The 23,705-nt window shown below is 40.7% G+C and overlaps 2 protein-coding genes across 3 annotated transcripts in view; one reads left to right on the forward strand and one right to left on the reverse strand.

Annotated features, from left to right (window-relative positions):
* Window positions 1-86: 86 nt before the first annotated feature.
* Window positions 87-23,705, reverse strand: part of BDP1 (BDP1 general transcription factor IIIB subunit) — a 51,999-nt gene continuing 28,380 nt past the window's right edge. For both annotated transcript variants that reach the window (XM_015849971.3, XM_085529595.1), the window contains exons 27-40: window positions 22,422-22,538; window positions 21,999-22,035; window positions 21,137-21,220; window positions 20,365-20,590; window positions 11,357-11,508; window positions 10,647-10,785; window positions 9,926-10,094; window positions 8,730-8,790; window positions 7,027-7,216; window positions 5,905-6,127; window positions 4,978-5,020; window positions 4,004-4,295; window positions 3,178-3,376; window positions 87-2,831 (exon numbers count right to left, since the gene is read on the reverse strand). In XM_015849971.3, coding sequence (XP_015705457.2) covers window positions 2,703-2,831; window positions 3,178-3,376; window positions 4,004-4,295; window positions 4,978-5,020; window positions 5,905-6,127; window positions 7,027-7,216; window positions 8,730-8,790; window positions 9,926-10,094; window positions 10,647-10,785; window positions 11,357-11,508; window positions 20,365-20,590; window positions 21,137-21,220; window positions 21,999-22,035; window positions 22,422-22,538 — 2,061 coding nt within the window. In that variant the 3' untranslated portion in view covers window positions 87-2,702. The remainder of the gene's footprint in view (window positions 2,832-3,177; window positions 3,377-4,003; window positions 4,296-4,977; window positions 5,021-5,904; window positions 6,128-7,026; window positions 7,217-8,729; window positions 8,791-9,925; window positions 10,095-10,646; window positions 10,786-11,356; window positions 11,509-20,364; window positions 20,591-21,136; window positions 21,221-21,998; window positions 22,036-22,421; window positions 22,539-23,705) is intronic.
* Window positions 12,743-14,837, forward strand: LOC146753699 (uncharacterized). The gene has a single exon (XM_085529598.1). The coding sequence runs from the start codon at window positions 12,878-12,880 to the stop codon at window positions 14,708-14,710; it is 1,833 nt and encodes a 610-aa protein (XP_085385724.1). The 5' UTR covers window positions 12,743-12,877; the 3' UTR covers window positions 14,711-14,837.

Below are 23,705 nucleotides of genomic sequence, written 5' to 3' on the forward strand. Positions count from 1 at the left end.
AATGCACGGAGGGGCCGCCCGCCATAGGCCGCGCCCAGAGGAGCTGGAAAGGAAAGGGTAAGGTCGTGGGATAAAGAGTACACAGGTAATATAAAATAATTTATTTACATAATTTACACATACAGGACAACGACAACTTCTTTTGAAACAGAAAGCATGTGGGCGATTATACAGGCGGCAGGCACCTCCAGGCAGGAGTCCCGTTGAGATCCCATTGCCAAACATCCACCCTCACAGGACAAACATAACCCTCTCTGTCTCTATTCAGATTGTTCTTTGAAACAAAGTGCAAACGTTTACTGCAGGGAACGAAAAGCATAGCCTCCATTAACAACATAGGTAAGGCACCTTAAATCTTAGTAATGAAACAATTACTTGGTAACGTGTGATACAAAAGGCAAGCCAAAGTGTATGCGATGAAATGCACAATGGTTATCACTTTGGAAAAATACTTACGGCAATTGTTTCATAGCCAGATCCCCAGAAATGTATTCTTAGGCTATGTCAGTGCAAAAGGGATTGAAACATGCCACGTGTGTTCAGAGCTAAGACAACAAAATGAAATATCTACAAGATATACACCAAACTGCATGTATACACTCATCTATTTCCTAATGCTTACAAGTAAGACAACACGCACACATTTCAAGTTAAATGTGCTAGGCAGAACAAAAGATCTGACATTTCCCAACAGGAACTGGTGGTGGTGGATCACTCCCCACCCCCTAACGCAAGCAGGGCCACCAACCTCCACTTTAACACCAGCCCAGGCTGCCTAGGGCCCCATCCAACCTGGCTTTGAACACCTCCAGGGATGGATGGGGCATCCACAGCCTCTCTGGGCAGTGTGGCTGACAGAGGTCTCCTAATACAACTTGCAATAGCAGTAGTTTTTCCTATGTATTCTTCCTTGTTGACAAAGTTTTAAATGTCCATTCATAACCACTGCTAAACATTCTCAAACTTCATGAAGAATTTCAAAATTCAGTACATAACTACATGTGAACATTTGCAAATAAATTATTACCCAGCCCCAACATGAAGACGAGTTTCTGCAGAGCACAATACAATTCCAAATTTCTCTTTCATAACAATTTCTTTCGCAAAATTAATTGCTGTTATTAATTACCAGGAGAAATAGTTGGATTACTTATACCTACATGCTCATTTTTGTGTAGTAACATCTAAGAATTACTTGACCTCTCAGTGGCCACCTATAAGAACTCAAAAGAACTTTCCTATTTCAACAAGACAATTTTCCTACAAGGGAACAAGCTAAAATCTAAAGCTGCACCAACATTTTACGGTGAGTTTCAGTACAAGTAAACCTGGAACATGAGGAAAATGGTTCAAATACAACCGCCTCCAAGTAGCAAATCCTTAAAGCAACCTCACTGTGGGTTAGAGTCAGTTGTTTGCGCTGCTTTGAATAAGTGCAACAAAGGGCACCACTGCAGACACATACACCTACATGTAGAAAGAAGCAGCAGCAGCATCTAACCCCTTTGTTTTCAGATTTAGGATTTGTCCTGGTTCCAGCTGAGACAATATTGACAGCACATATTTGGTTCTTGCTGAGTGATGTTTGCAATCTCGGAGCTCAGCCATTAAGAGCCACCACATGGGATGGAGCCGGGACAGCTGGTCTGAACGAAGCAAGGGGGTTTATTCCACACCACACGGCGTTATGCAGAAGGCTGTAAAGATGTGAGGAGGGGCTGCTGCTTGCAGTTGGCACGTAGTGAGACCTTGAGTTGGTAGCAGGGCATCAGTCAGCAGGCAGCTGTATTGTTAGCTGGGTGTTGGTCGGTGAGCGAGAAGTAGTTGCACTGTAGAGATGTTGATGTTATCGCACGTTTGCCTTCATTCTCCTTTTCTGTCTTAGTAAATAGTTTTTATCTCAACCCACAACTTCTGTTCTCCTTCATCCCACTTTGTCTGGTGCTTAGTTTCCTGCTAATCACAACAGAAGGAAACTGGCATTTATACTGAGAAACATCAACCTCTTCCTCTCACTCCAATGGGACAGTTCCAAGGATTATCATTGTATAAATGAAATGCTATTCAGGTTTTTCCTCTGTACATTTTAAAGGAGCTAAAGTCATTGGGCTTTTCAGGCTAGGGTCTTTTAGCTTATGCAAGTCTTCTTAAATATAAAAATACATATTTGGAGATGCTAATAAAAATACCCGCAGTGCTGAACAGAACTATGCATTTATGATGGTACTTTCCTTGTTTGCAGCCTGATCTACAGAGATTACACTGCAAATAAAAGGTTCATTTTTTTCCTCATAGCATACTAATACAGCATACTTCACAAAAAGAAGTAAAGAACTTGTACAATCAGTACCGCAGTCTTCAGCATTAAATCCAAAGGAGCAGCTCGTCACAAGAATAAGCATTTTTTTGCATTGCACTTTTCTGGAAGACAATGTGCACTTATTATCAAAATCCAAACAAGTGAAAATTAATCCTGCAGCCACTGTTCTGGTCCAATGACACCAACGTAGTTGTTTAGCTTATGTCAACGTTTTGAAAACATCCATTTAGAAGAAAATGATTCCATCCTGATGGAAGTTACTAACAGTAACTGATGCTAAATTTGGCATAGTTAATATTAAAACAATCAATGTTTTCCTAAAAAATAATAGCTTTTAATTTAGTTGCACTAAGATCCCACCATTTCTATAAAGCCTATTTTGCTATTCTGGGTCATCTACTTCCATAAAGATGTCACTGAAAAAATACTCTGAGATTTTGGTTGGCTCCTCTTCCTTCTCTCGATCTTCATCACGATGAGGAGGTTTATCAGATGGTTCATTATGTGGAGCCTAATAGAAAAAGAAAAGGCTGCTCTTAACGTTAAGAGTGCATTTGCATGCAAGTATAAGCATATATAGATGCTTGTGCTGCCAACTCAGATACCAAGACCACAACTTTCTGAGAAACCAAAATGCTCACGGATAGACGTGCACAGAGAAGGCTACTTATTTCCCTTTTAAGTTTCCCAGACATGCACAAGTCTAGGAAGAAACCAAGTCTAACATGAAACCATTCACTGCAGCAGATAAATCTCTCAAAACTTGAACACAACGTGCCCCCCTACTCACTCCTGAAGCGACTAATTCATTGTTTCTCACATCTCAAAAATGCAAAGACATTCAGAAGCAAACATACCACAACTACAGCATCAGCAGCTATGTTGTCATACTGCACAAATGATGATGTGCTTCTAGAGGGAAAGGAACAAGATTCCCTGTCATCCTTATTAGATGGAGTTGTTTCTTTCAGACTTTGCTTTGTGGTCCCAGTCTGTGGGTTTGGGATCTCTCCTCTCTTCCTTTGCAGTTCTTCTGCAAATTCAGAACTACTTTTTCTGCAAATTAAAGATAAAAATCCTAATGGTTTTCATCTACTACTGCTCAGAAGAAATACAGTAAGAATGTAATAAAATTGATCCATAAAAGTGATATGTAAATAGTATTACAAATACAAGTACAAATAGGAGGACAGATAAGAACAATATCCTCTGAGCTGTCAGGCTAGAAAGTCCCATAGGGAAAAGACAAAAATTAGTACTTGTAGAAACATAGCGAGTACTGCATCAAAACAAAATCTTATTGGCAGAAGGCTGAAAATCATAACAAATGGATGGGTGCATATATTTAAGCATTAGACTGAGCTAGGAAAAATAGTTACCCTAAGTCTGTATTACAGCCTCACGGATGTCTGTAGCAGAAGAGGCATCTGTCAGTGCCTAAACAGATCATACATCAGTAGCATCATCCCTTGGTTAATCTGCCTATTTAATGCCTAAAACACTCCAAATTTCAAAGGAGACAGTTTAATTCTTTTTAATTTGTGAGGACAGACCTATGATTCTTACAGGTCACAAAGGAAGGTAGTGCTGCTCTTGTAATACTAGCTGGAAAGAGGATATCAATAACTCAGTATGGGGAAAAACATCTAACAGAAAAGGCTGACGAAAACATTCTATCAATACCTGAGTAATGGAGTTTTTGAAGATTCTGTTTGGCTTTCAGTACATTCCAACTGTGCTGCTTCGTGTTTATCTCCCAGTTCTCCTTGTTCACTTATTTCTGTTTTTCTGCTGGAGGTTAACCTGCACATCACCTCCTCTTGACTGGATGCTGAATTGTGAAACAATGCTTTCCCTGAATTCTCTGAAGTTTCACACTGGCTTCTCTCATCTTGCGTTGAAACAGGCTCAGACAGCAGGGCAGCAGTAGGAACATTTTTATTTGTTGAAGCCCCTTTTTTTTGGAAAGGATTGCCTGTAAAAGAGTCATTAAAAAACTTCAGTGATTCACTTTCATTGATAACACTGCAGTCCAAAAGATGAGCATAATATTAAAATGGCTTAAAAGATGAGGGCTTATTTTTTTCCTTCAGTTTTTTGTCATTTTGTTTTTCAAAACTATCACTAAGACTAAAGAATTCACAATCTACTTTTAAAGTCTGTAAAATCTTACAGACATTATGTGGAAAAAGCTGGAGAAGTTTAGTTTTCCTTCGGTTGATTTCTTCAGAGACTGATTAAACAGCGCATGTACTTTTTAAAAGACCAACACAGACTAAAAAGTGAATTGTGTTACAGCACAGTAACATTAACACCTTCGGTTATTAGCACTCTCCAGCAAGGGAAAATATTTGCTAAGCAGACAGTAACATCTTCAGTCCAAAAATCTCCTGAAATTCACAAGTAGAAGAAAATCCAGCATTGCCCTTAGAATGATTACAAACCATTATTAAGTTAATAGCCAGCTATGTAACACAACACATTTAGTTTATAGCAGAAACCATGAAATAGGTATTAGGGAGTTACAGGAAAGATTTCTTTTTACTTTTAAATTAGCTGCAGATAGGGCCACTTAGGATAACAACAAGCATTAAGCTGTGGTGTACTATGCATTTAGGTTAGTTGCAATTTGCTTTTACAAGTTTAAATTTACCTACCAGAAGTTCTTGTTTGAGTATCTGTGGATTTACTTGAATACCCCTGCATTAAAAAACAAAACAAAAAAAAAGTTATTAATCTCACTATTCAGGTGACAAGAAAAGCTGACAGAGGCAGATCATGCATCTACACTTCTAAGAACAGGAGCGATAAAGAACAGATCTTCAGTAGAGGACAATTCACCATTTAGCTCCTTTCCTGAGCAAGTTTTCAAGATGTTCCCATGAAAAATGATTCAAGATGAGGATGTCAAGATGAGAGGTCAGTGAAAAAGGAGCAGTCTTATCTAGTCCTTCCTAGAAAAGCTCTCTGATTCATATGTGAAATTATTGCTCATTCCCTGAAATTCACACTTCAAAGTCCTAGCCTGGTCGCAGAAACTAATGGTAGTAATTTCAACAACCTGGGTCGTTTTCAAAAAGCACAGCAGGAAGCCCAAACAGGCTGGCCAGTCCTTCTTTGCAGGTATTCTTTTAGACTAGTGCCCACTAGGTCAAAAATGTTATGACAAATCTAACAACTTCTTTCTGTAACAGACACCAGCAGGAACCATAATGTCATCCAGTTAATCTACACAGTCTGCCAGTCATCCAGCAGACAGTCTTCCCTCCTGCAGTGTTGTTGTCAGAAAGGCTGTGGCGAACAAACCAAATAATAAGATGTATTACCAGCCTGCATACTAGAAAGCCTAATAAAATTATCCAAGAGCAAGTGGATTCTCAGAAAAACAAATCTGTATCAACAGCCTAAAAACTGTTTTATCATTCAAAGGAAAAAGCAACCTATAGATGTGTATTTGCCTTTGAAATTGTACAGATTAAGTCACTTTATTCCAACTCCAAAGACAGTTAAAATGCTCTACTATACATTAAGTGTTAAGCACCTACACTACACATAAAGACACTGCTACCAAATTACCTTCTCACCTGACAAGGGCCTTCCACGTTACTGTCCGCTACAGTAGATATGGTTCTCTTGACAGGAGGAATATCGCTCTCTGCAGGCTCAGCAGCTGACCTTTTTTGAGCTGTCTGCACCAAAGTTAGAACAGGCTCTACTGAAACAATCTGTTGTTGTTTGGTTTCCGTACTGCTGTTTGAACATTCACCAAGTTCATCAGCTGCAGTTGTTGAGGATCCAATGATGTTTCTAGAAAATCATTATTGTGATTTGTTAGTGTTTAACCTGGCCAGCAGGTTATGCAAATGGCACTGCACAGCCATTTGCTCCCAGTAGCATGGGCAAGAGAATCAGAAAAAGCCCCAAAACTCATGAGTTGTGATAGTGAGTATTTAATGGCACAGAAAAGGAAGGGAAAATAATAACAGTCATAATAAAAGAATGTACGTAAAAAGCGATGCACAGTGCCTACTGAGCCACTTCCTGCTCAGTATCTTCTATCTTAAGGTAAGTTAGAGAAATGATTTTTTCTAGTTACAGTCAAAACTAATCACTTTAGAAGCTGTTCTATTTGAACTCCATTTGATACTTCCGCAGAACAGTAGGATAACTGCCCTAAATAGTTCCAAAATACAACATTACTTGTACATGTGGCTAAACCTTGATTCTCACCCTCTCCTTGTCCCTCCTCGTATGATCCCAAAAAGACTGTGACATCTCAGGAAGCAGCAGAGATTAGAGATATAATGTAAAGCAGTAAGGGAACAGTGACACAGAAGACATATCCTAACTGTGCCTGTCAGAAATTCTCTTTATCACCAGTAGTTCCACAGCAGTTAGAATTCATACACTGTGTAGCCAAAATTCACTCTTAAACATCTATCTATTCAATAAAAGGGCAAAGCCCTCTACACTAATGGAGCATCACACATGTTATTTTTACCTGAGAACTTACATAGATATAGCAGTACTTTTTACAGACTTGCAAAACTTATTATACTTCAGAATATTTTCCTTTGATTTTTTCCCCCTTCTTTCCAAGCTGAACAGATTTAATTCCAACTGTAATGCTGAAATAATTCAGTTACCTTGCATTGAGGAATACTCCTACTCTAATATACATTCAAAGTAAAAAATAAAGTATTTACCTCCCCACTTCAGTCAAGCTGGTTCCACTAGATTTCACTGGGCTGATAAGTATTGGTGCTGGTAGTAATGGTTCTGAAGTCTGTTCCTGCAAAGCAGATGTATCGAACCCTCCTGAGTCAGCAAGGATTTCCACCAATGTTAAAATGAATGTCTGTTCTTCTTCCTCTGGACATCTACGATCATCATTCACTACCAGAATTTTCCAGGGAAATAAAAAAGTAACAAAAATCTATTATTCAAGTTTAAAATCATACTGTTCTCTTCTTTATGCCCTCCCCACATTGAATAATGAGCATGTAAATCTCCATGAAAGAAGGCACTGGGAATATCCTTCACACAACATGCTTGCTTTCTTCTGAGACAAGATACATATCACTCTGGAGCTCATTCATTGCAGTAGAATCCTTATCATCCCTCAGAAGAAAGAATATTAAGAATGCCTAGCAGGGATGAAGCTTTTAAGATACATGTAAGACGTACTGTTTAATCAAATCTGCATAGCTGTGGTTGCCAGATGGCCCTCTGTCTCTATATATTACTGTGAGGTACTAAGAGTTACTTCTTTAAGTGACAGAATCCTGCTGTTGCTTTATTTCTGTGTGTTTTCTTTGTGGTGGTGGTGTTCTGTTGTTTTTTAAAATAAACTATAGTGGTTTTTTTTCCCTTCCCTGTTGATTTGCAGAAAACCTAAGAAGCACCATCATATATGTCGTAAATGAGAACTAAAATTAATTTAGCCAAAAAGATGGGCATTATCAGACAACTGCCATTAGAAAGAATTTTAGGAGACAACATGTCTAAAGGTTTTTTAAAAATGGAATGCAACAGCATTGCTCACTTAAGAGAGCTCTAATTTTTAACGATGCAGATCTGTTATGCCAACTTTAACTCATTTTGACTTTTTTTTTTTTTTAAATCTCATTAAAGATTATTTAATATGCTCTACAAGATGCAAAATCAGAGCATGGTGACGGACACATGACAATAAATATTAACCCTACTTTTTGCACATGCCTGTGGATTTGGCAGGAAGGAAGTATTTTGTGAATCTAACACTGATTTTCCCATACCTTACCCTAGTATTAGTTCCAAACTGCCAAGTTCTGTTTTAGTTTGTTTTACCAACAAGCAGCTGTCACCTTGGCACCCTGCATTACTTTTAAACAATTAGCAGCTGAAAAGTTTGTCTTCTTCAATTATCATCCCCCCTTCTCCTCTTCCTCTTGCTCTATATTTGCACAGTCCAGCCCAGACACTCACATTCAATGATGCTGGCATTCACTTCGAAGTTTCATGAGCCACTACAGCTCACTAAGCTACTTGAAAAATACATGGGCTTTCTCCCTCTACCAACTTCGGTTTTTGAGGGGTATGTGAGTCAGTGTCACAAAGGGCTCTAACAAATGCTAAACACAGCAGAGGTAATAAGCAGGCATTCACTGCTGAGAGAAAAGAGCAAGAACTTCCCCTTCTATTGATATCTAAGCTTGAGGAGTCATCCGAAAGGTTTCCAAGTCTAGGTTGCAATAATGAAATATAAATAAGAAGCAAGAGTGGGGAATGACACTAAGCTATCGGTCCTTTTCTTTGTTTGTTAAGTACATTATTTAATCATAACACATTTTCTTTTTTTATTAATCTTTGCATCACTGTAAGATACACAACTTTTTTTGCTAACTTAAAATATTAATGTGCATTATACCTGAAGTCTCTTCCATGCTGCTTATATGTTGCTGCTGACAATCCTTAGCATTCGTTTCATTCTAGAAATAAAATATTGGAAATAAAACAACATGGTAAGCTTAACAAAGAACTCTACAAAACAAGAAACGAAGCATGTCAGACTCCAAAGAGACATAAAACCTAAAATTGTGTTTTCTCAGCTTTTACTTCAAGGCATTCCAAGCTGAAGGATACCAGACCAACAAGAGTAATATGTAATTTATATTCAGCTCACTGTCTGCATGGATGATTTCTTGAAATAAATTTATATTTCCCAGCGCACAACTCTGTCACTGATGACTCACATAACAAATTGCCCTAGGAATGTAAACTCCCCCAACCACTGCAAAACAACCAAGTGCCAAAAGAGAAGCACTGAGCTCTGCAACACACCCATCCTATGTCTTCTATAGTAGAAGTTCTTTGCTAAGAAAAGGAATCCTCCATTGCAAGCTGCCTCCTCCTGCTCTTTCTGCCACTCCATTATGAGCACAGTCTTTTGCACCCTGTTCTAAAATGACACATCTACTGGTTGCACTGAGAAAACAAGTTACTGCTCTTCAGCCATTCCACAGGAACTGTGAGTATGCTGGTATCAAGCAATGCTGGAGGTCTCAAGGGAAGAGTGAATGAACCCCTCTCAGGAAAAAATAGGGTAATTATTTATGCTAGAACAGCATAAACCACTGCAAAACTAAAGATGCAAAATACATACATTATCATGGCTGAATAGGTATATGTAAAAGGTAGTTATGCATAGAATTGGGAAGGAGTACAGCAAAGGATAAAGTTTATTTAAACAGAATTAAGTTTGTTTTAAGCAAAGCGGATGAAGGTGACAATGAAAATGCATTGCCCCTGCAGTATATAACTTCAGTTTAAAGAGGTATAACAGGAAGAGGCTGGACTGAATGACACTGGTGTCACAGATACTTCTTCCAATGAAACTGAGAAATTCTCAACATTTTGCTAACAAGCATCACTTATTGCTGAAATCCTAAAAACTGAGGATTGTTGGAATGATTAAATATGACTACACCTGTGCAATACATAAATAAATAAATAAAATCTGAAATACCAAGTCTGTAAAACAGGTGAGTGCACATTTGCACTGAATATTTCCCAGAGTTTGAGAAACCAGGAACTTCCAGACTGTAATTAAATTAAATTACTAACCTGAGCTAAGCTGACTGTACATTGACTGTCCTTGGCAGGGCAAGGATTTTGCACAGCTCTGTCCAAAGAACTTCCATCCAGATAGTCCTGTGGCCCAAGATGAGATTCCACACATTCTGGTGACAAGTGCCCAGAAGTTCCACAAACATCCTTCATCTCTTTCTGTGTTCTGTAAGATGTATAGCCAGGAAGTTTGAAACAAATTAAGGTACCCTGTGTATGGGCTTAAACTCTGTATAATATGATTCTAATCATGCATTTAATGTGAAGCTTACATATTTACCTGTTTAAAAACTACTAAAGAACATACGTAACATTCAAACAGACCTACATGAAGTATTTCAGTAAAAAATCTCCCTAACACCACTAACTTGAGACCTTACTAATAAAGGCACACCCAAGCAAGAAAGCTTAGGAGCTCGCTAATATTTTCAAACTGATCAATCAATTAATGTTTCCTTCCAGACACAGTTTGTTGGCAGACAGTTAAGTAGCAAGCTGATTAGTAAGTAATGAAACAGCAAGCACAGATTAACATTTTCACCCAAAAGTCTTCAGGTAACATCTAAAAAGTAAAAATCTTAAAAACAGAAGTCTACATTAAACTTCTGTGCATTAACACACAATGTCCATAAGCACACAATCCCCATCATGCATACACTTCAGCTGCTTATTTTAGAAGAATCTAAGAAAAAAGTGTTAGCTGACGATTTCTTCCTACCTCCCTTTGTTGTCCATTTGCTTGACAAGTTCCATACTAGTTCCAAAATTCTGAAGGATCGAAGCATCCCCTGAAGTTGGTCCGGCCCTGACCTGTTCCACCTCCTGCACTTCCATACTACCTCTCAAGTCTATAGACTCTAAGAAATATGAAATTGTATTTTAATAAGTTACGTTACGTAATTTGAGCATTTTCTTGTATATCATTTTAAATGTAACTTTTGTATTTAATGCATATATATGTAGAACTGTATAAGCATACATACTGAAGTTTATTCCTATACATCCGTATTCATACATTCTTTATTAAAAATGCTGGCATATATGTAGGTTAAAATTTATGTCTTGTATTTATGATATACACATCTTATCTTGTGCTCTTTGCCACCTTGCATAAAAGAAAACTATTCTGTACACCTCCCCTTTCAGTTCTGATGGAAAGCAATGACAATAATAATAACAGAAGGAAAGCACACTGCACTGTACTTCTGTCATTGCCAGACCAGTAATTGATTTTGACATTTCAATTAATTTTAAATTGAGGCTTTTGTTTATGTATAAAACTACAATAAATGAGTATCTCATGGTATAGCTTTGATGCGTAATCTGTGAACAGGAACTGGAAAAATCAGTTCAGTTTTACATTATAAATAGGCATGAATCTGCTAGAAGAAACTATTTTCAAAATCCCAGGATAAGAAACAGGCTTACCACTTTGAACACTGTTGAGCTGTTCCATAACTACATTCATACTAAGAGGCTTCTGAATTACACTTTCATTAGACTTCAGTACTCCGCTGTTTGGATCTGACTTCTGGGGACTTCTCGGTCTCTCACTATTCACCAAAGGCAGAGAACCACTGCTAAAGGTAAGAAGGAGAAATGCCATCAGCATAGATCTTGATTTCTTGACATCTAGCAATAAGATATTCTCAGCACAGACACTGTACAAAAAAGATGAGAGAGGTAAAACAGATGACAATGAACAGATGTAACACAGACTGCAGCTGACAGAGGAGGCATTATTTGGCAGAAAAAAACACCAAAACAAAAGCAAACATCAGCTACTTTAGTAACTGGAACAAGTTTATTGCAAACTAGTATGTACTCTATCAAAATAACTGAAACATTTAAAGATGTGAGATGATCAGTGATCTAACACTGATCACATGCCACTAAATTCTGGTTAAAAATATAATAAAAGAGCTGATGAACTTAAGTAAAAGTTTCAATTATGTTTTTTCAGAAGAGTACAAGCTGATAATTTGTTCAAGCAGTCAACAGTCTTCCGAATAACAGAACATGATGATGTCTAGATTCTTTTTAAAAAAGAGTTCCATCAAGCTATTTTAACTTTGAAGAATATTTGTGTAAAATTGAAAAACACAATGACAGAAGATCACTGCTCCTTGATATCCATTTGTTCTATATGTAGAGCGCAGTAGCAATGACAGTTCAGCAGTCTGCCTTGGCCCAATTAGCCATAAAGTACTTTGGGAAAATGATCTTAATGATTAGCAGCAATTTCATACCAAGAAAGTTCTATCATTCTTCCCTCCCAAACATAAATTAACTTTTGGAGTGATGAATTGGAGAGTGTTTATGCAGAATGGCTTCATGAGAAAGGACATGAAGAGATTCCTCTAGTTAAATTGTAAAAGAATGAATGTGATTAAAGACAAAGACGGTTTATCCTAGGGACGGTCACGAGCTAAGCAGCTGTGGGGAAATCAGTATGTGAAAAGACAGGGTATGTAGCTAAAGATGAAATATGTATCTAGAAGCAAGGACGGCCTAAGGGAAAAGCAAGATGTGTAGCAAGGTGTAGACAAAGCTGCAAAGAAAAAGTATCTATAAGACTAACCACAAAGGTCAGATGAAGTAATGTCTAATTCACCAATCCTGAGCTTAACTTTTGCAATATGCATGAACTTATTACTGATTGTATAAATGAGATGCTGTAACACCTAATAAACGAGGCTTGTTGACCATGATAGCATGAGACTTGTCTCCCGCGGTTACTTCCAACAAATGGTGACCCCGACGTGATAAGGAAAAAAAAGGGCGCCACGGGTGAAGAACTGCGTTGGGTTCGGGTCCGGATTTCACAGCCCGACGGACGACGAAAGAGCTAAAATTGGAGCTCCGCGTCTCGAGTGACCACACAGGTGGGCTCGACCGACACGTGCTGCCGAAGCCTGGAGGGCTGCAACGGTACCGACGTGAGTAAAAATGGACAGGCAAGCAGCATATGATTTATTTTCCGCTTTTCTTAGGCGGAGACAGTTTAAGGGTATAGACTTAGAAAAGGATCTCCCTGCTTTATTGAGCCACGCGGTCTCATATGGCTTTTTTGCAAACCCCCACTTAGTGCATACATTAGAGGAGTGGCGGCGGTATGGGGATAAGTTGTGGGAGTTAGTTTTAGATGATGATAAGTCGGCAAAAAAGATAAGTAAGTTGTGGAAAGCAGTGCATAATGAGTTGTTGATGAGTCAGGCGGAAAAAAGGGCAGCTCAGGAAGCTCAAGCTGCGCAAAAACAGAATCAAGATTATGGGCTGCCATGGGGCACTAGCGTTCCAAACCCCCCTGTTTTTTCTTCCGTTACTCTGCCGTCTGCAGCCGCAGTGCCCTCTGCACCCCCTCGCGAAGTGCAGGCTGACCTAGCAACGGAGCCCGCAGAGGTCTCCTCTAGCCCCCCCTCTTCGCTGTCCGGAGCTCCGCCGTCCGGAGCCGACTCGGCGCCGCTCCCTGTCTCGGCACCGTCTGTGCCGCAGCCGCAGCCGTCCGGCTGCTCTGAGCTTTCGGTAGCTCCGGAGCTGTCAGTTCTGCGCGGGTCGGGTCCGATCTCTGGAGCTGGGTCTGATTTTGTGGGGACTGTTGCAAGGGAAAGGCGCAAGTTGTGGTCTATGCTGGCAAGGCGCGGAATAGAGGATGGTGATAATGAATTAGTACAGGCAGCGACTGAGAATCTTGCATTTCCTGTTGTTTATGCTCCCTTGCCGCAGGGAGGAGTTCAGGCTGAGATTCAATCTCTAGACTGGAAGATGTTATCACAGTTGCGAGCTACTGTAGGGTCATATGGAGTGACTAGTGAACCGGCCAGGCAAATGCTAGATTATCTTTTTAGTGCACATATCCTTCTCCCAGCAGATATTAGAAGTATCACGAAATTGATTTATACTCCTCATCAGTTAATATTGTTTAATGCTCATTGGCATCAGTTAGCTGTGGCGTCTGCAGCAGTTCAGAGAGGACCAGGAGACCCCTTAGCAGGTGTAACAATGGAACAATTGTTGGGTCTTGGGGCATGGACTCGAATAGAGGCTCAGGCGATTTCTGACCCTGAAGTTTTGCGAGAAACTATGAATTTAGCCAGGAAAGCTATGGATAGTATAAAAGCTCCGGGAGGAACGCCCATTTACATGGGAATAAAACAGGGACGTGAGGAGCCGCTAGGTAATTTCATAGATAAAGTTGTGGATGCCATTAAGAAGGCTAGTGTTCCGGAATATATGCAAGGGGCTTTGATTAAACAATGTGTGCTTCAAAATGGTAATTCCTCAACCCGATCCCTGGTCAATACATTGCCCGGAGATTGGTCGATCCCTGAGTTGTTAGAAAAGGCTGCTTCGGTTCCAACTGGAACCCAGGCATTCTTAGTGAGTGCTTTGCAGAAAATTAGTGAGGGGTTGCAGGAGCAGGCAAAAGCATTTCAGGAGCAATCAAAATCCTCACATACTCAGGTTCTAGCAGCCCTTGCACCCCTCCAAGCTGCAGTCGCTACAAACCCACGCTCGCAGAACAGCCTCCGTATGAAATGTTTCCGTTGTGGAAAAACTGGACATTTTCGTCGCGATTGCCAAGCCACTGGGATTTGGTGCAGCAAATGTCGATCCAACACTCACAACGCTGCTGCCTGCAGGTCGGGAAACTCGAAAAGCAGCGCGAGCAGCAGCCGCGCTCGGACACAAGTAGCAGCTGCAGTATCGGCAACCCCCAACAGCAACAACCCCAACCTGCCACCAGCGGGAGCCTTGGCTTGGACTTGGCAGCCTCAGTAAATGTTACTATTTTGACTAATCAGCCCTATCGGATTCCTACTGGACTATTTGGCCCTGTCATGATTAATGAACAAGCAGTAGGAGGACTGTTATTGGGTAGATCGTCTGTCAGCATGATGGGACTGTTTGTTTTACCTGGAGTAATAGATGCGGACTATCAAGGGGAAATTATGATCATGGTACACACCCCTTACCCGCCTGTAAAAATACTTAAAGGGCAGCGTCTAGCTCAATTAGTGCCGCTGCCGCAGTTAGCAAAAGGACTGACTCCCCTTAAACAAGAGCCAAGAAAACAGGGAGCATTTGGCTCAACTGGGAAATTAACTTTGCTTACTCTTGATTTATCAATGCGCCCGAAAAAATCGTGCACTTTGCACTACCGTGATCAGAGTATTACTCTGACAGGACTTTTGGATACAGGAGCGGATACATCAATTATCACCCCAGGGGAGTGGCCGTCTGACTGGCCGCTTCAATCTTCAACTACCACAGTGTCAGGGGTCGGAGGAATGACACTGGCAAGCCGAACCCCCATGCTCACAGTGGAAATAGATGGCAGGAGAGCCACAGCAATTTTTTCACTTACACTACTTCCACCTACGGTATCCTGCCTTATCGGCAGGGACGTGCTGGCTCAACTGGGTCTTGTTCTTACCAATGAACACCCTTTAGTATAATGGCCATTGCTTGGACTTTCCCACTACCACTTACATGGACTACAGAAACTCCAGTCATGGTTAAGCAGTGGCCACTAAAAAGGGAAAGTCTTCAGCAAGCACATCAACTTGTGCAGGAGCAGTTTGCCCAGGGGCATTTGAAACTGTCTACTAGCCCTTGGAATACTCCGATATTCGTAATCAAAAAGAAATCTGGAAAATATCGTCTATTGCACGACCTAAGGGCTGTCAACGACCAGATGGAGCCCATGGGGGCGCTACAACCCGGATTACCCAACCCTTCTATGATTCCCGAGAATTGGCCCATCCTCATCATCGACCTGAAAGACTGTTTCTTTACAATTGCCTTACACCCCCAGGATACAAAACGTTTTGCTTTTACTCTGCCAGCGATAAATAGGGGAGAACCCGACAAGCGATTTGAATGGACAGTGTTACCACAAGGAATGCGTAACTCCCCAACCATTTGCCAGCTGTATGTCGACGCAGCACTGCAACCGTTACGCCGAGAAATGCCGGACACTATTATTTATCACTATATGGATGATATTCTTCTGGCTCAAAAGGATCCATTCACAGACTCTCAGATTGAACATATCAAAGCAGTGCTGGCAACCTCCTCTTTAGTTATAGCTCCTGAAAAGGTACAGAAATCCATGCCCTGGAAATATCTGGGATGGCAAATCACCAATAAGCAGGTGAAACCGCAAAAATTAACCATTGCTACAGACATTTCTACCCTTAATGATGCACAAAAACTCCTTGGAGACTTACAATGGCTAAAACCAATAGTAGGTCTCCCAAATGTGCTGCTAGAAAAACTGCTGCCCCTGCTGAAAGGCACGGACCCTTGCACCCCAGTGACTCTTATACCAGAACAAAAGGAGGTGCTACAAAAAATTTCAGACTGTATTACCAAAGGGTTCGTTTCCCGCATGGACCCTACAGTACCATTGACTCTTACCATTTGGAGCAGCGATATGCATCTCCTTGGTGCAGTTACTCAGCATAAAAAGAAAACGGGGGAAAGGGTCCTGGAGTGGATTTCGCCACCTCTTCAAAAACGGAAAACAATAACCACAAAAATTGAAAATCTGGCAGCAGTGGTCAAAAAAGGCCGCATGCGTATATTGGAAATTAGCGGTCTGGAACCACAGACAGTTTATCTTCCCATGGAAAAAGCAACGCTAGACTGGTATTTGCTGAATTCGCCAGATCTAGCTGAAGCGCTTTTAGCCTTGGGAGCTAAAATAGAAACAGGTCCACTTGTTCCACGAGCATTGCAATGGATCGGTGAATGGAGCTGGATTGGCGTGCCTTTGCGAAGGGACAAACCCATCTCGGAAGCTGTAACTGTTTACACTGACGCTGGGAAAAAGACACGCAAAGCAGCTATTGTTTGGCAAAAGAAGGGAATTTGGCAGCAACACACACTGGAGGCGGTCCCTGAAGACAGTTTACAAACACTAGAACTTCTTGCTGTAGTGTGGGCTGTTTCTAATATCACTGAGCCTTTGAATGTGGTTTCAGATTCTCTCTATGTAGTAGGGGTGGCCTCAAGAATTGAGGATGCAATTGTTAAGGAGGTTCAGAACAAGCGATTATATGAGTTATTTTTACAACTCAAGCGAGCCCTCAGGAACAGAACAGAGCCTTACTCCATTATCCATATCAGGAGTCATAAATTAAGCACGGGTTTAGGAGAAGGCAATCAGAGGGCAGATCGGCTGGTATCAGTTGCAGTACCAATGTCACAATTTACTCTGGCAAGGGAAGCTCATGCTACCTTCCATCAGAATGCCAGAGGACTGCAGAGGCAATTTCAGATCTCTCAAACAGATGCTTCTGCCATTGTCAGAAGCTGCCCAGTCTGTGCAAATCACAACAATGGAATGGGTCTGGGAATTGGAGTTAATCCTAGAGGTTTATCAGTCAATGAAATATGGCAAATGGATGTTACCCATGAACCCAGTCTGGGAAGGTTAAAATATGTGCATGTCACCATTGACACCTACAGCAATTTTATCTGGGCAACAGCTCAGGCTGGGGAAAGGGGCATCCATGTAACCCGACACCTCACAGCATGTTTTGCAGTCATGGGAGTATGCAAACAGTTAAAAACAGATAATGGTCCTGCCTACATAGGTCAAAAGGTTCAACGTTTTCTACAACAATGGGGTGTTAAACATATTACTGGCATTCCACACAATCCACAAGGGCAGGCAATAGTTGAACGAGCAAATAGCACCTTGAAAACTTATCTCAAGAAATTCTCAGAAATTCAGGACATGCAGGAAAGGCTTGCTAAGGCACTGTTTGTATTGAATCATTTATGCATAATAGGATCCTCAGATTGTCCTGCAGCCGAAAAACATAAGTTACAGAGCCCAGAATCAGAGAAGCATCTTGAAGAAGAAATGTGGGTTAGGTATAGATGCTTGAAAACTGGGGAATGGAAAGGCCCTGCAAGAGTGCTTTATTTAGGGCGAGGCTACCTTTGTGTTTCAACCCCTACAGGTTCTGAGTGGATTCCTGCTCGTTGGACCAAGCCGGTGACGCCATCGCATCCCGGAGAGCACAGTGAACCTGGATGACTGACTACAGATCGGTGACTGCAGAAAAGTTGGAAGAGTGTCTCCAGCTGATTGAGGAGCCACTCCAAACCTTCATTCGGCATGTTCAGTCAACAGTGACTCAAAATTTCTATGGTCCATATATGGAACTGATACATGCGTTGGTTAACATACGAGGACTGATTCCATCTAATAGATATTACAGGTGTTGGGGATGTGGTGTGCGTGAGCATCAGGCTCAAGCGTTGCTTCTTTGTGGTGGTTGTGGAAAATTGGGTTGGTACCACCAATCAGTCTTTTACATTAACCAACACTATCTGTGGTGCAGAGAGTGTGATAAAACCTGGTGTGCAGAAGACCAACCGCTAGATTCAGAACCGGAGGATATTTTATCAGTGACCCGTCTTTGCTGGGTGCTTAAGAGATTCGCTCAGAGAGCTCGAGCTGCTAGGAGGTCTCGCATCATAAGCTATCAATGCGGCGGTACAGTCAGAGCTCTTGGGGCCTAACAGCCCTAGGAGTTCTGGTCTGGCTGCAATGCTGTGGTGCATTTTGGGCCCCTCCGCAGCCTAAGGAAAACGTCTGGGTTACGTTAGCCAACAAGACGGGTCAAGATGCCATATGTTTAGCATTATCATCTCCTGGCAATCCTTTTTCTACCTGCTTGGTAGGCATACCTTTGGACACTCCTCCATGTCCAGAAGGTGTTCTGCCTTGCCAATCAAAAGGTACAAAGGGCTACGCAGACCATTGGGATGCATATATACCACACTTTCCTGTAGCCCCTCTAGAACCACAAGAATTAGAAATTTTGGGATCAGTAAAAGCCGATTGGTGCATATATTTTAATTGGACCGGCAGTTATCGAATTGGGCCTGACAGATCAAAAATCAAACCAAGAAGTGTAAATTCTAGCCTGCTTGTATATAGAAATCAATCAGCATGGTGTAACTATACAAGCACCAGTATATCTGTTTCATCTAACAACCCTATAACATTGCCCTATGGAGTGTTTCTGATATGTGGGGATCGGGCTTGGGCAGGAGTCCCCTCTAAGATAATAGGAGGACCATGCACATTAGGTCGTTTAACACTGCTTACTCCAAATACTTCTATGATCCTCCAAATTCACAGACAGCATTCTAGAGTGAAAAGGGTGACTCATGCCTTTACCCCAGACTGTAAGGATAAGGTACAATTTTGGTCTACAACAGGAAGAATATTTGCCTCTATTTTGTCAGCTAATGTTGCCGCTGCTAAAGCATTAGCCATGCTAAATGGTTTAGGCTGCTGGCTAGCAAAACAAACGAATGCCACCTCAGAGGCATTATCTCAACTACTGATGGATGTGGATTCAGTAAGGCATGCTACACTCCAGAATAGAGCAGCAATTGATTTTCTATTACTAGCACAGGGGCACGGATGTGAGGAGTTCGAAGGCATGTGTTGTATGAACTTATCAGACCACTCCGTGTCTATACATAAACAGATACAAACGCTGCACGCATTAACTAACCGTTTGCAGGTGCAATCTGGTTTTGGTCTTGATGACTGGCTTAGAAGTTTAGGTTTAGGCCCCTGGCTTACTTCTCTACTACAGCATTTGATTACAATCGGTCTGGTACTGATAGCTATCATATTAATAGTTCCTTGCCTCTTTAAATGCTTGCAAAATGCACTAATGAGAATGGTTGACTCAAAATACAATGTATCCTTGGTCGTCCAAAAAGAAAACGGGGGAAATGTGGAGAGTGTTTATGCAGAATGGCTTCATGAGAAAGGACATGAAGAGATTCCTCTAGTTAAATTGTAAAAGAATGAATGTGATTAAAGACAAAGACGGTTTATCCTAGGGACGGTCACGAGCTAAGCAGCTGTGGGGAAATCAGTATGTGAAAAGACAGGGTATGTAGCTAAAGATGAAATATGTATCTAGAAGCAAGGACGGCCTAAGGGAAAAGCAAGATGTGTAGCAAGGTGTAGACAAAGCTGCAAAGAAAAAGTATCTATAAGACTAACCACAAAGGTCAGATGAAGTAATGTCTAATTCACCAATCCTGAGCTTAACTTTTGCAATATGCATGAACTTATTACTGATTGTATAAATGAGATGCTGTAACACCTAATAAACGAGGCTTGTTGACCATGATAGCATGAGACTTGTCTCCCGCGGTTACTTCCAACAATGAATAAATTTCACATCTCTCAAATCACATAACAACATCCCAAAAATTATAAAGAAAAGATATAGGTGGTGGTTCCATATTACACAGAAAATTACCTAAGCTGAGAAATTTTCACTAAAGTAAGACTGCTTGCAATTCAAGAAAAAATTCCAGAGAGAACCTTCAAAAGAAGAGTCAGAGGATTTGTCTCTACAAAGTAATTGAAGTAGTAATTTAACCTGGCCTCTGTTGCATTTCTCTTGAAATATTCTTCAGCGCCTGTTCCTGCACAAGTGCTTCCATCCTCCACATTAACGCTGCTTCCATCCTTGCAAGGCACCTTGGCAGAAGTAGCTGAAGAAACTACATACTGATTAGGAGGTCTGTTTGGCTCTGACTCATTGTGGCTCACAAGGCTATTGGCCACATTCATCTCATCTTGCGCAGGTGACATACGTGTCCATTCTAGTTAGAATAGCAAACAAAACAGAACAGCAAAATTTAATTAAAATTTAATTTTAAAATTAATTTAATTAAAAGTTAATATTCAAACAGTGGAAGCAGGTGATAAATTCTATATGAAAATCTACCAAAAGCTAGACTAAAAGCCTGGTAACCAAAGGTTACAGCTATTCAGAAGGGAAGACCTATGTTTCAATTTAAAGGCCTGGAACGATCACTTATGTCCATTTGACTCCAGATCCTCCCTTTTGTCCTATCTGTGTAGCCAACACAGATCAATTAAAACACATCCTTCCTTAAATAGCTCTAAGAAACACACAGTGATGCAGCTGGTACTACCTGGCAAGGTGCTTTGCTTTTCCCATCCCAACTGCATTGTCTAGACCCCTAGCGTAAGTACATGTTACAATTCAGCAGGACTAAATACACAGAGGACTCTTGCCCCCCTGCTATGCAGCCACATGTAGAGAAGCTCTGCAGCTGCTCTGTTCCTCCTTAGGTGGAGGCCCAGAATGCACAAGGAAGACTGTCACATAAATCAGATCATACCTTCACTGCTTGCTTTTAACTGGAACGTTGGGTCACCCATTGCAAGTAAAGTCATGGCAGCTTCAGTGCTTCCATCACTAATTCCTACACAGTTGTTCAAACAGAGGTTAAAAATCACAAGTATACTTACAAGAAACTCATTTACCCACATCCCAGAAGCATTTGATGTTATCAGCCATACAGCACAGAATGCATTTTTATGTTGTTGCCATTCATGAATTAATACACTCATGGACAGATGGCATCCACTAAATTCAGTACTCATTGAATGATACTCCCTGAAGGAACCGCCCAGTCAATATCAAGTGCTCCTTACAAAGACTGAGAATGTAATTAAATTCCCAAGCAATTCTGAAAAGCAATAGTTCTGTAAGGGTTTGATACATATCTCCTATGAAAAGAGTACTTTCTTCTGGTCAGAGCTGAGTTAGAGACCACACATACAGCGGACAAGCCTTAGACTCTGGCCACTTCATTATCACTTCACAACACTGACATGTCGTAAGCTGTAAGCTGGGAGTTGGAATTAGATAATGTTTAAGATTCTTTCCAACCAAGCCATTCTATGATTCTATGGTTTGTCAAGTTTCCTCTTCTCCCAGTACAGATAACTACAGAATAGGACTCAGAAAATGCACATTCCAACTCTAAGAAACAAAACTTTGCAATGCTTGGTCCATCTACTTGATAGAGAACAGAAGAATGTAGATAGTTTAAGCCTGTTCAAAAAAACATGAGAGTCCAGTACCTCATGTGAGGTTTTTTTTCTAAAATACACAAATTTTGAAATTTCCTCCAAGAGTAACCACAAATTGGTAGCATGTTAATGGAGAAGACACAAACAAGATAATTGCATATCTACCTTTGTCCACTTCTGGATTTTCATGCTCAGTTGCTTCCTTAAGCAAAAAGAAAAACATATCAGGTATTTACATAAAAATCAGTCTGCAATTTTAATGTAATGCACACTGGTTAATTCTCCACCCAGAGGTCACCGTGGCTTTAAAACAGATAGCAGAAGCTGACAAAATGTTACAGTCTTCAATATCTATACTAACAGAAGCAGGCCTGGAAACCAGTCAGAGGCCAGAGCCTTGTATCTGCTATAAAATAACAGACAGAAAAGGAAGGTGAAGGAGACATTGAGGACATGGTGGGAATTTGTCTCCCTCATAAACTGGCTCCCCAAGGAGAAAGAATGCAATTATCAATAGTTCCTGAGAGATGGTTCCCAAAGTAGATGGCAATGCTGACTACAGTGTCAAAAATAAAGAGGCATTCTTACAGCTGGTAAGGTGTTTCCTTCTTCCTCCTTCTGCATGACTGGCTGGAAAGACACATGAGAAAGACCTTCTACATCAGTAGCCACTGGCACCACTGGGATATTCAGAGATATATCCAGCTGTAAAAATTAGTTTGAAAGCATTTCAGTTCATCAGCCCTGGCAGAAAATCTGTCAAATACTTTTTTGTTTTTTTCCTAATAAACTACATGCTTAGCAGACATTGAACATTTCATGGAATCCCTCCATCAATCAAGTACTAAACAATACTGCAGGTTAAAGAAGGAAGCAATTGGAGGAAGAACTGGCAGTGCTGCTTATCACTAACTAGACAAATCAGAAAATCTACATTATCCAGCTGAGACCTTTTGAGCTGGTTATTTAACTCAAACGGATTTTGTTGATTTTATCATTTTTTCTGCTTTTCAAGTCTTCAGGAAAAAAAAGAACTTCAGATACCCGCCATTTTCATAAACATGGACTTGAAATATGGCAGAGCTGTTACAATACAGCCAACGAGGTTCTTAGGAAAATTGTTTAATCTATGCAGTTAACAAAAGCTTGCTTTCAGTATTTATTGACACTTTCCACGGCTCTATTTAAATCTGGAAACAGCTGAGCCCTCAGGCAAAAACTCTGATCTCCATCATTGTTCTAGAGTTTCCCAAAGCATTTTGACTGAGCTTTAAATTCTCTCACTCTCATTCAGAGCAAGAAACAGTATGATTAATTTATGTAAAAAAGAAGGATTTCAGCAGGAGAAAAGAGGAAGAGAACTACTAGTAGTAATCCTAAAGGAGAGCTGGAAGCAAATTCCACTCTAGTGTTTGTCCAATTGAAATACGAAGTCTTGTTACATTCTTAGAGTCCTAATTCTAGTCTAAAACCACAGTTAAACACTAGGCCTTTACTCTAGGCTTAACTATAAAAGCAGTTCATGGGAGAGGCCATAAACAGCTTTTGAAAAAATAATTGCCAAAATGTAGGGACCACAGGCTTTGGATCTGCCCACACCAAACAAAGCAGGATCTTCCTTGAAATACCTCCAGCCTGTGGAAGGGTTACATTCGAGCACAGGGAAGGAGTGGATTCCACTGCTATGTCAAACTCTACAGCCTAAACTAAAGGGATATAGGGCTGTATCTTATAACAGATATATGTTTAAACTCAACCCATTATTTAATTTTTATGTTACAGGAAGAACTATCACAAGAACAAAGGAAGACAAACCTCCAGAGAAACCAGAAACTACTGGTAATCTCTCTCATTCCCGGACATTCAAATGTA

The sequence above is a fragment of the Coturnix japonica genome, chromosome Z (genome assembly GCF_054131305.1).
Source record: "Coturnix japonica strain WE chromosome Z, WE-NBRP24, whole genome shotgun sequence".
Classification (NCBI taxonomy): domain Eukaryota; kingdom Metazoa; phylum Chordata; class Aves; order Galliformes; family Phasianidae; genus Coturnix; species Coturnix japonica.

What these genes read in the sequence shown, in the direction of transcription:
- LOC146753699 (XM_085529598.1), top strand. Translation starts at nt 12,878, where the DNA reads ATGGACAGGCAAGCAGCATATGATTTATTTTCCGCTTTTCTTAGGCGG.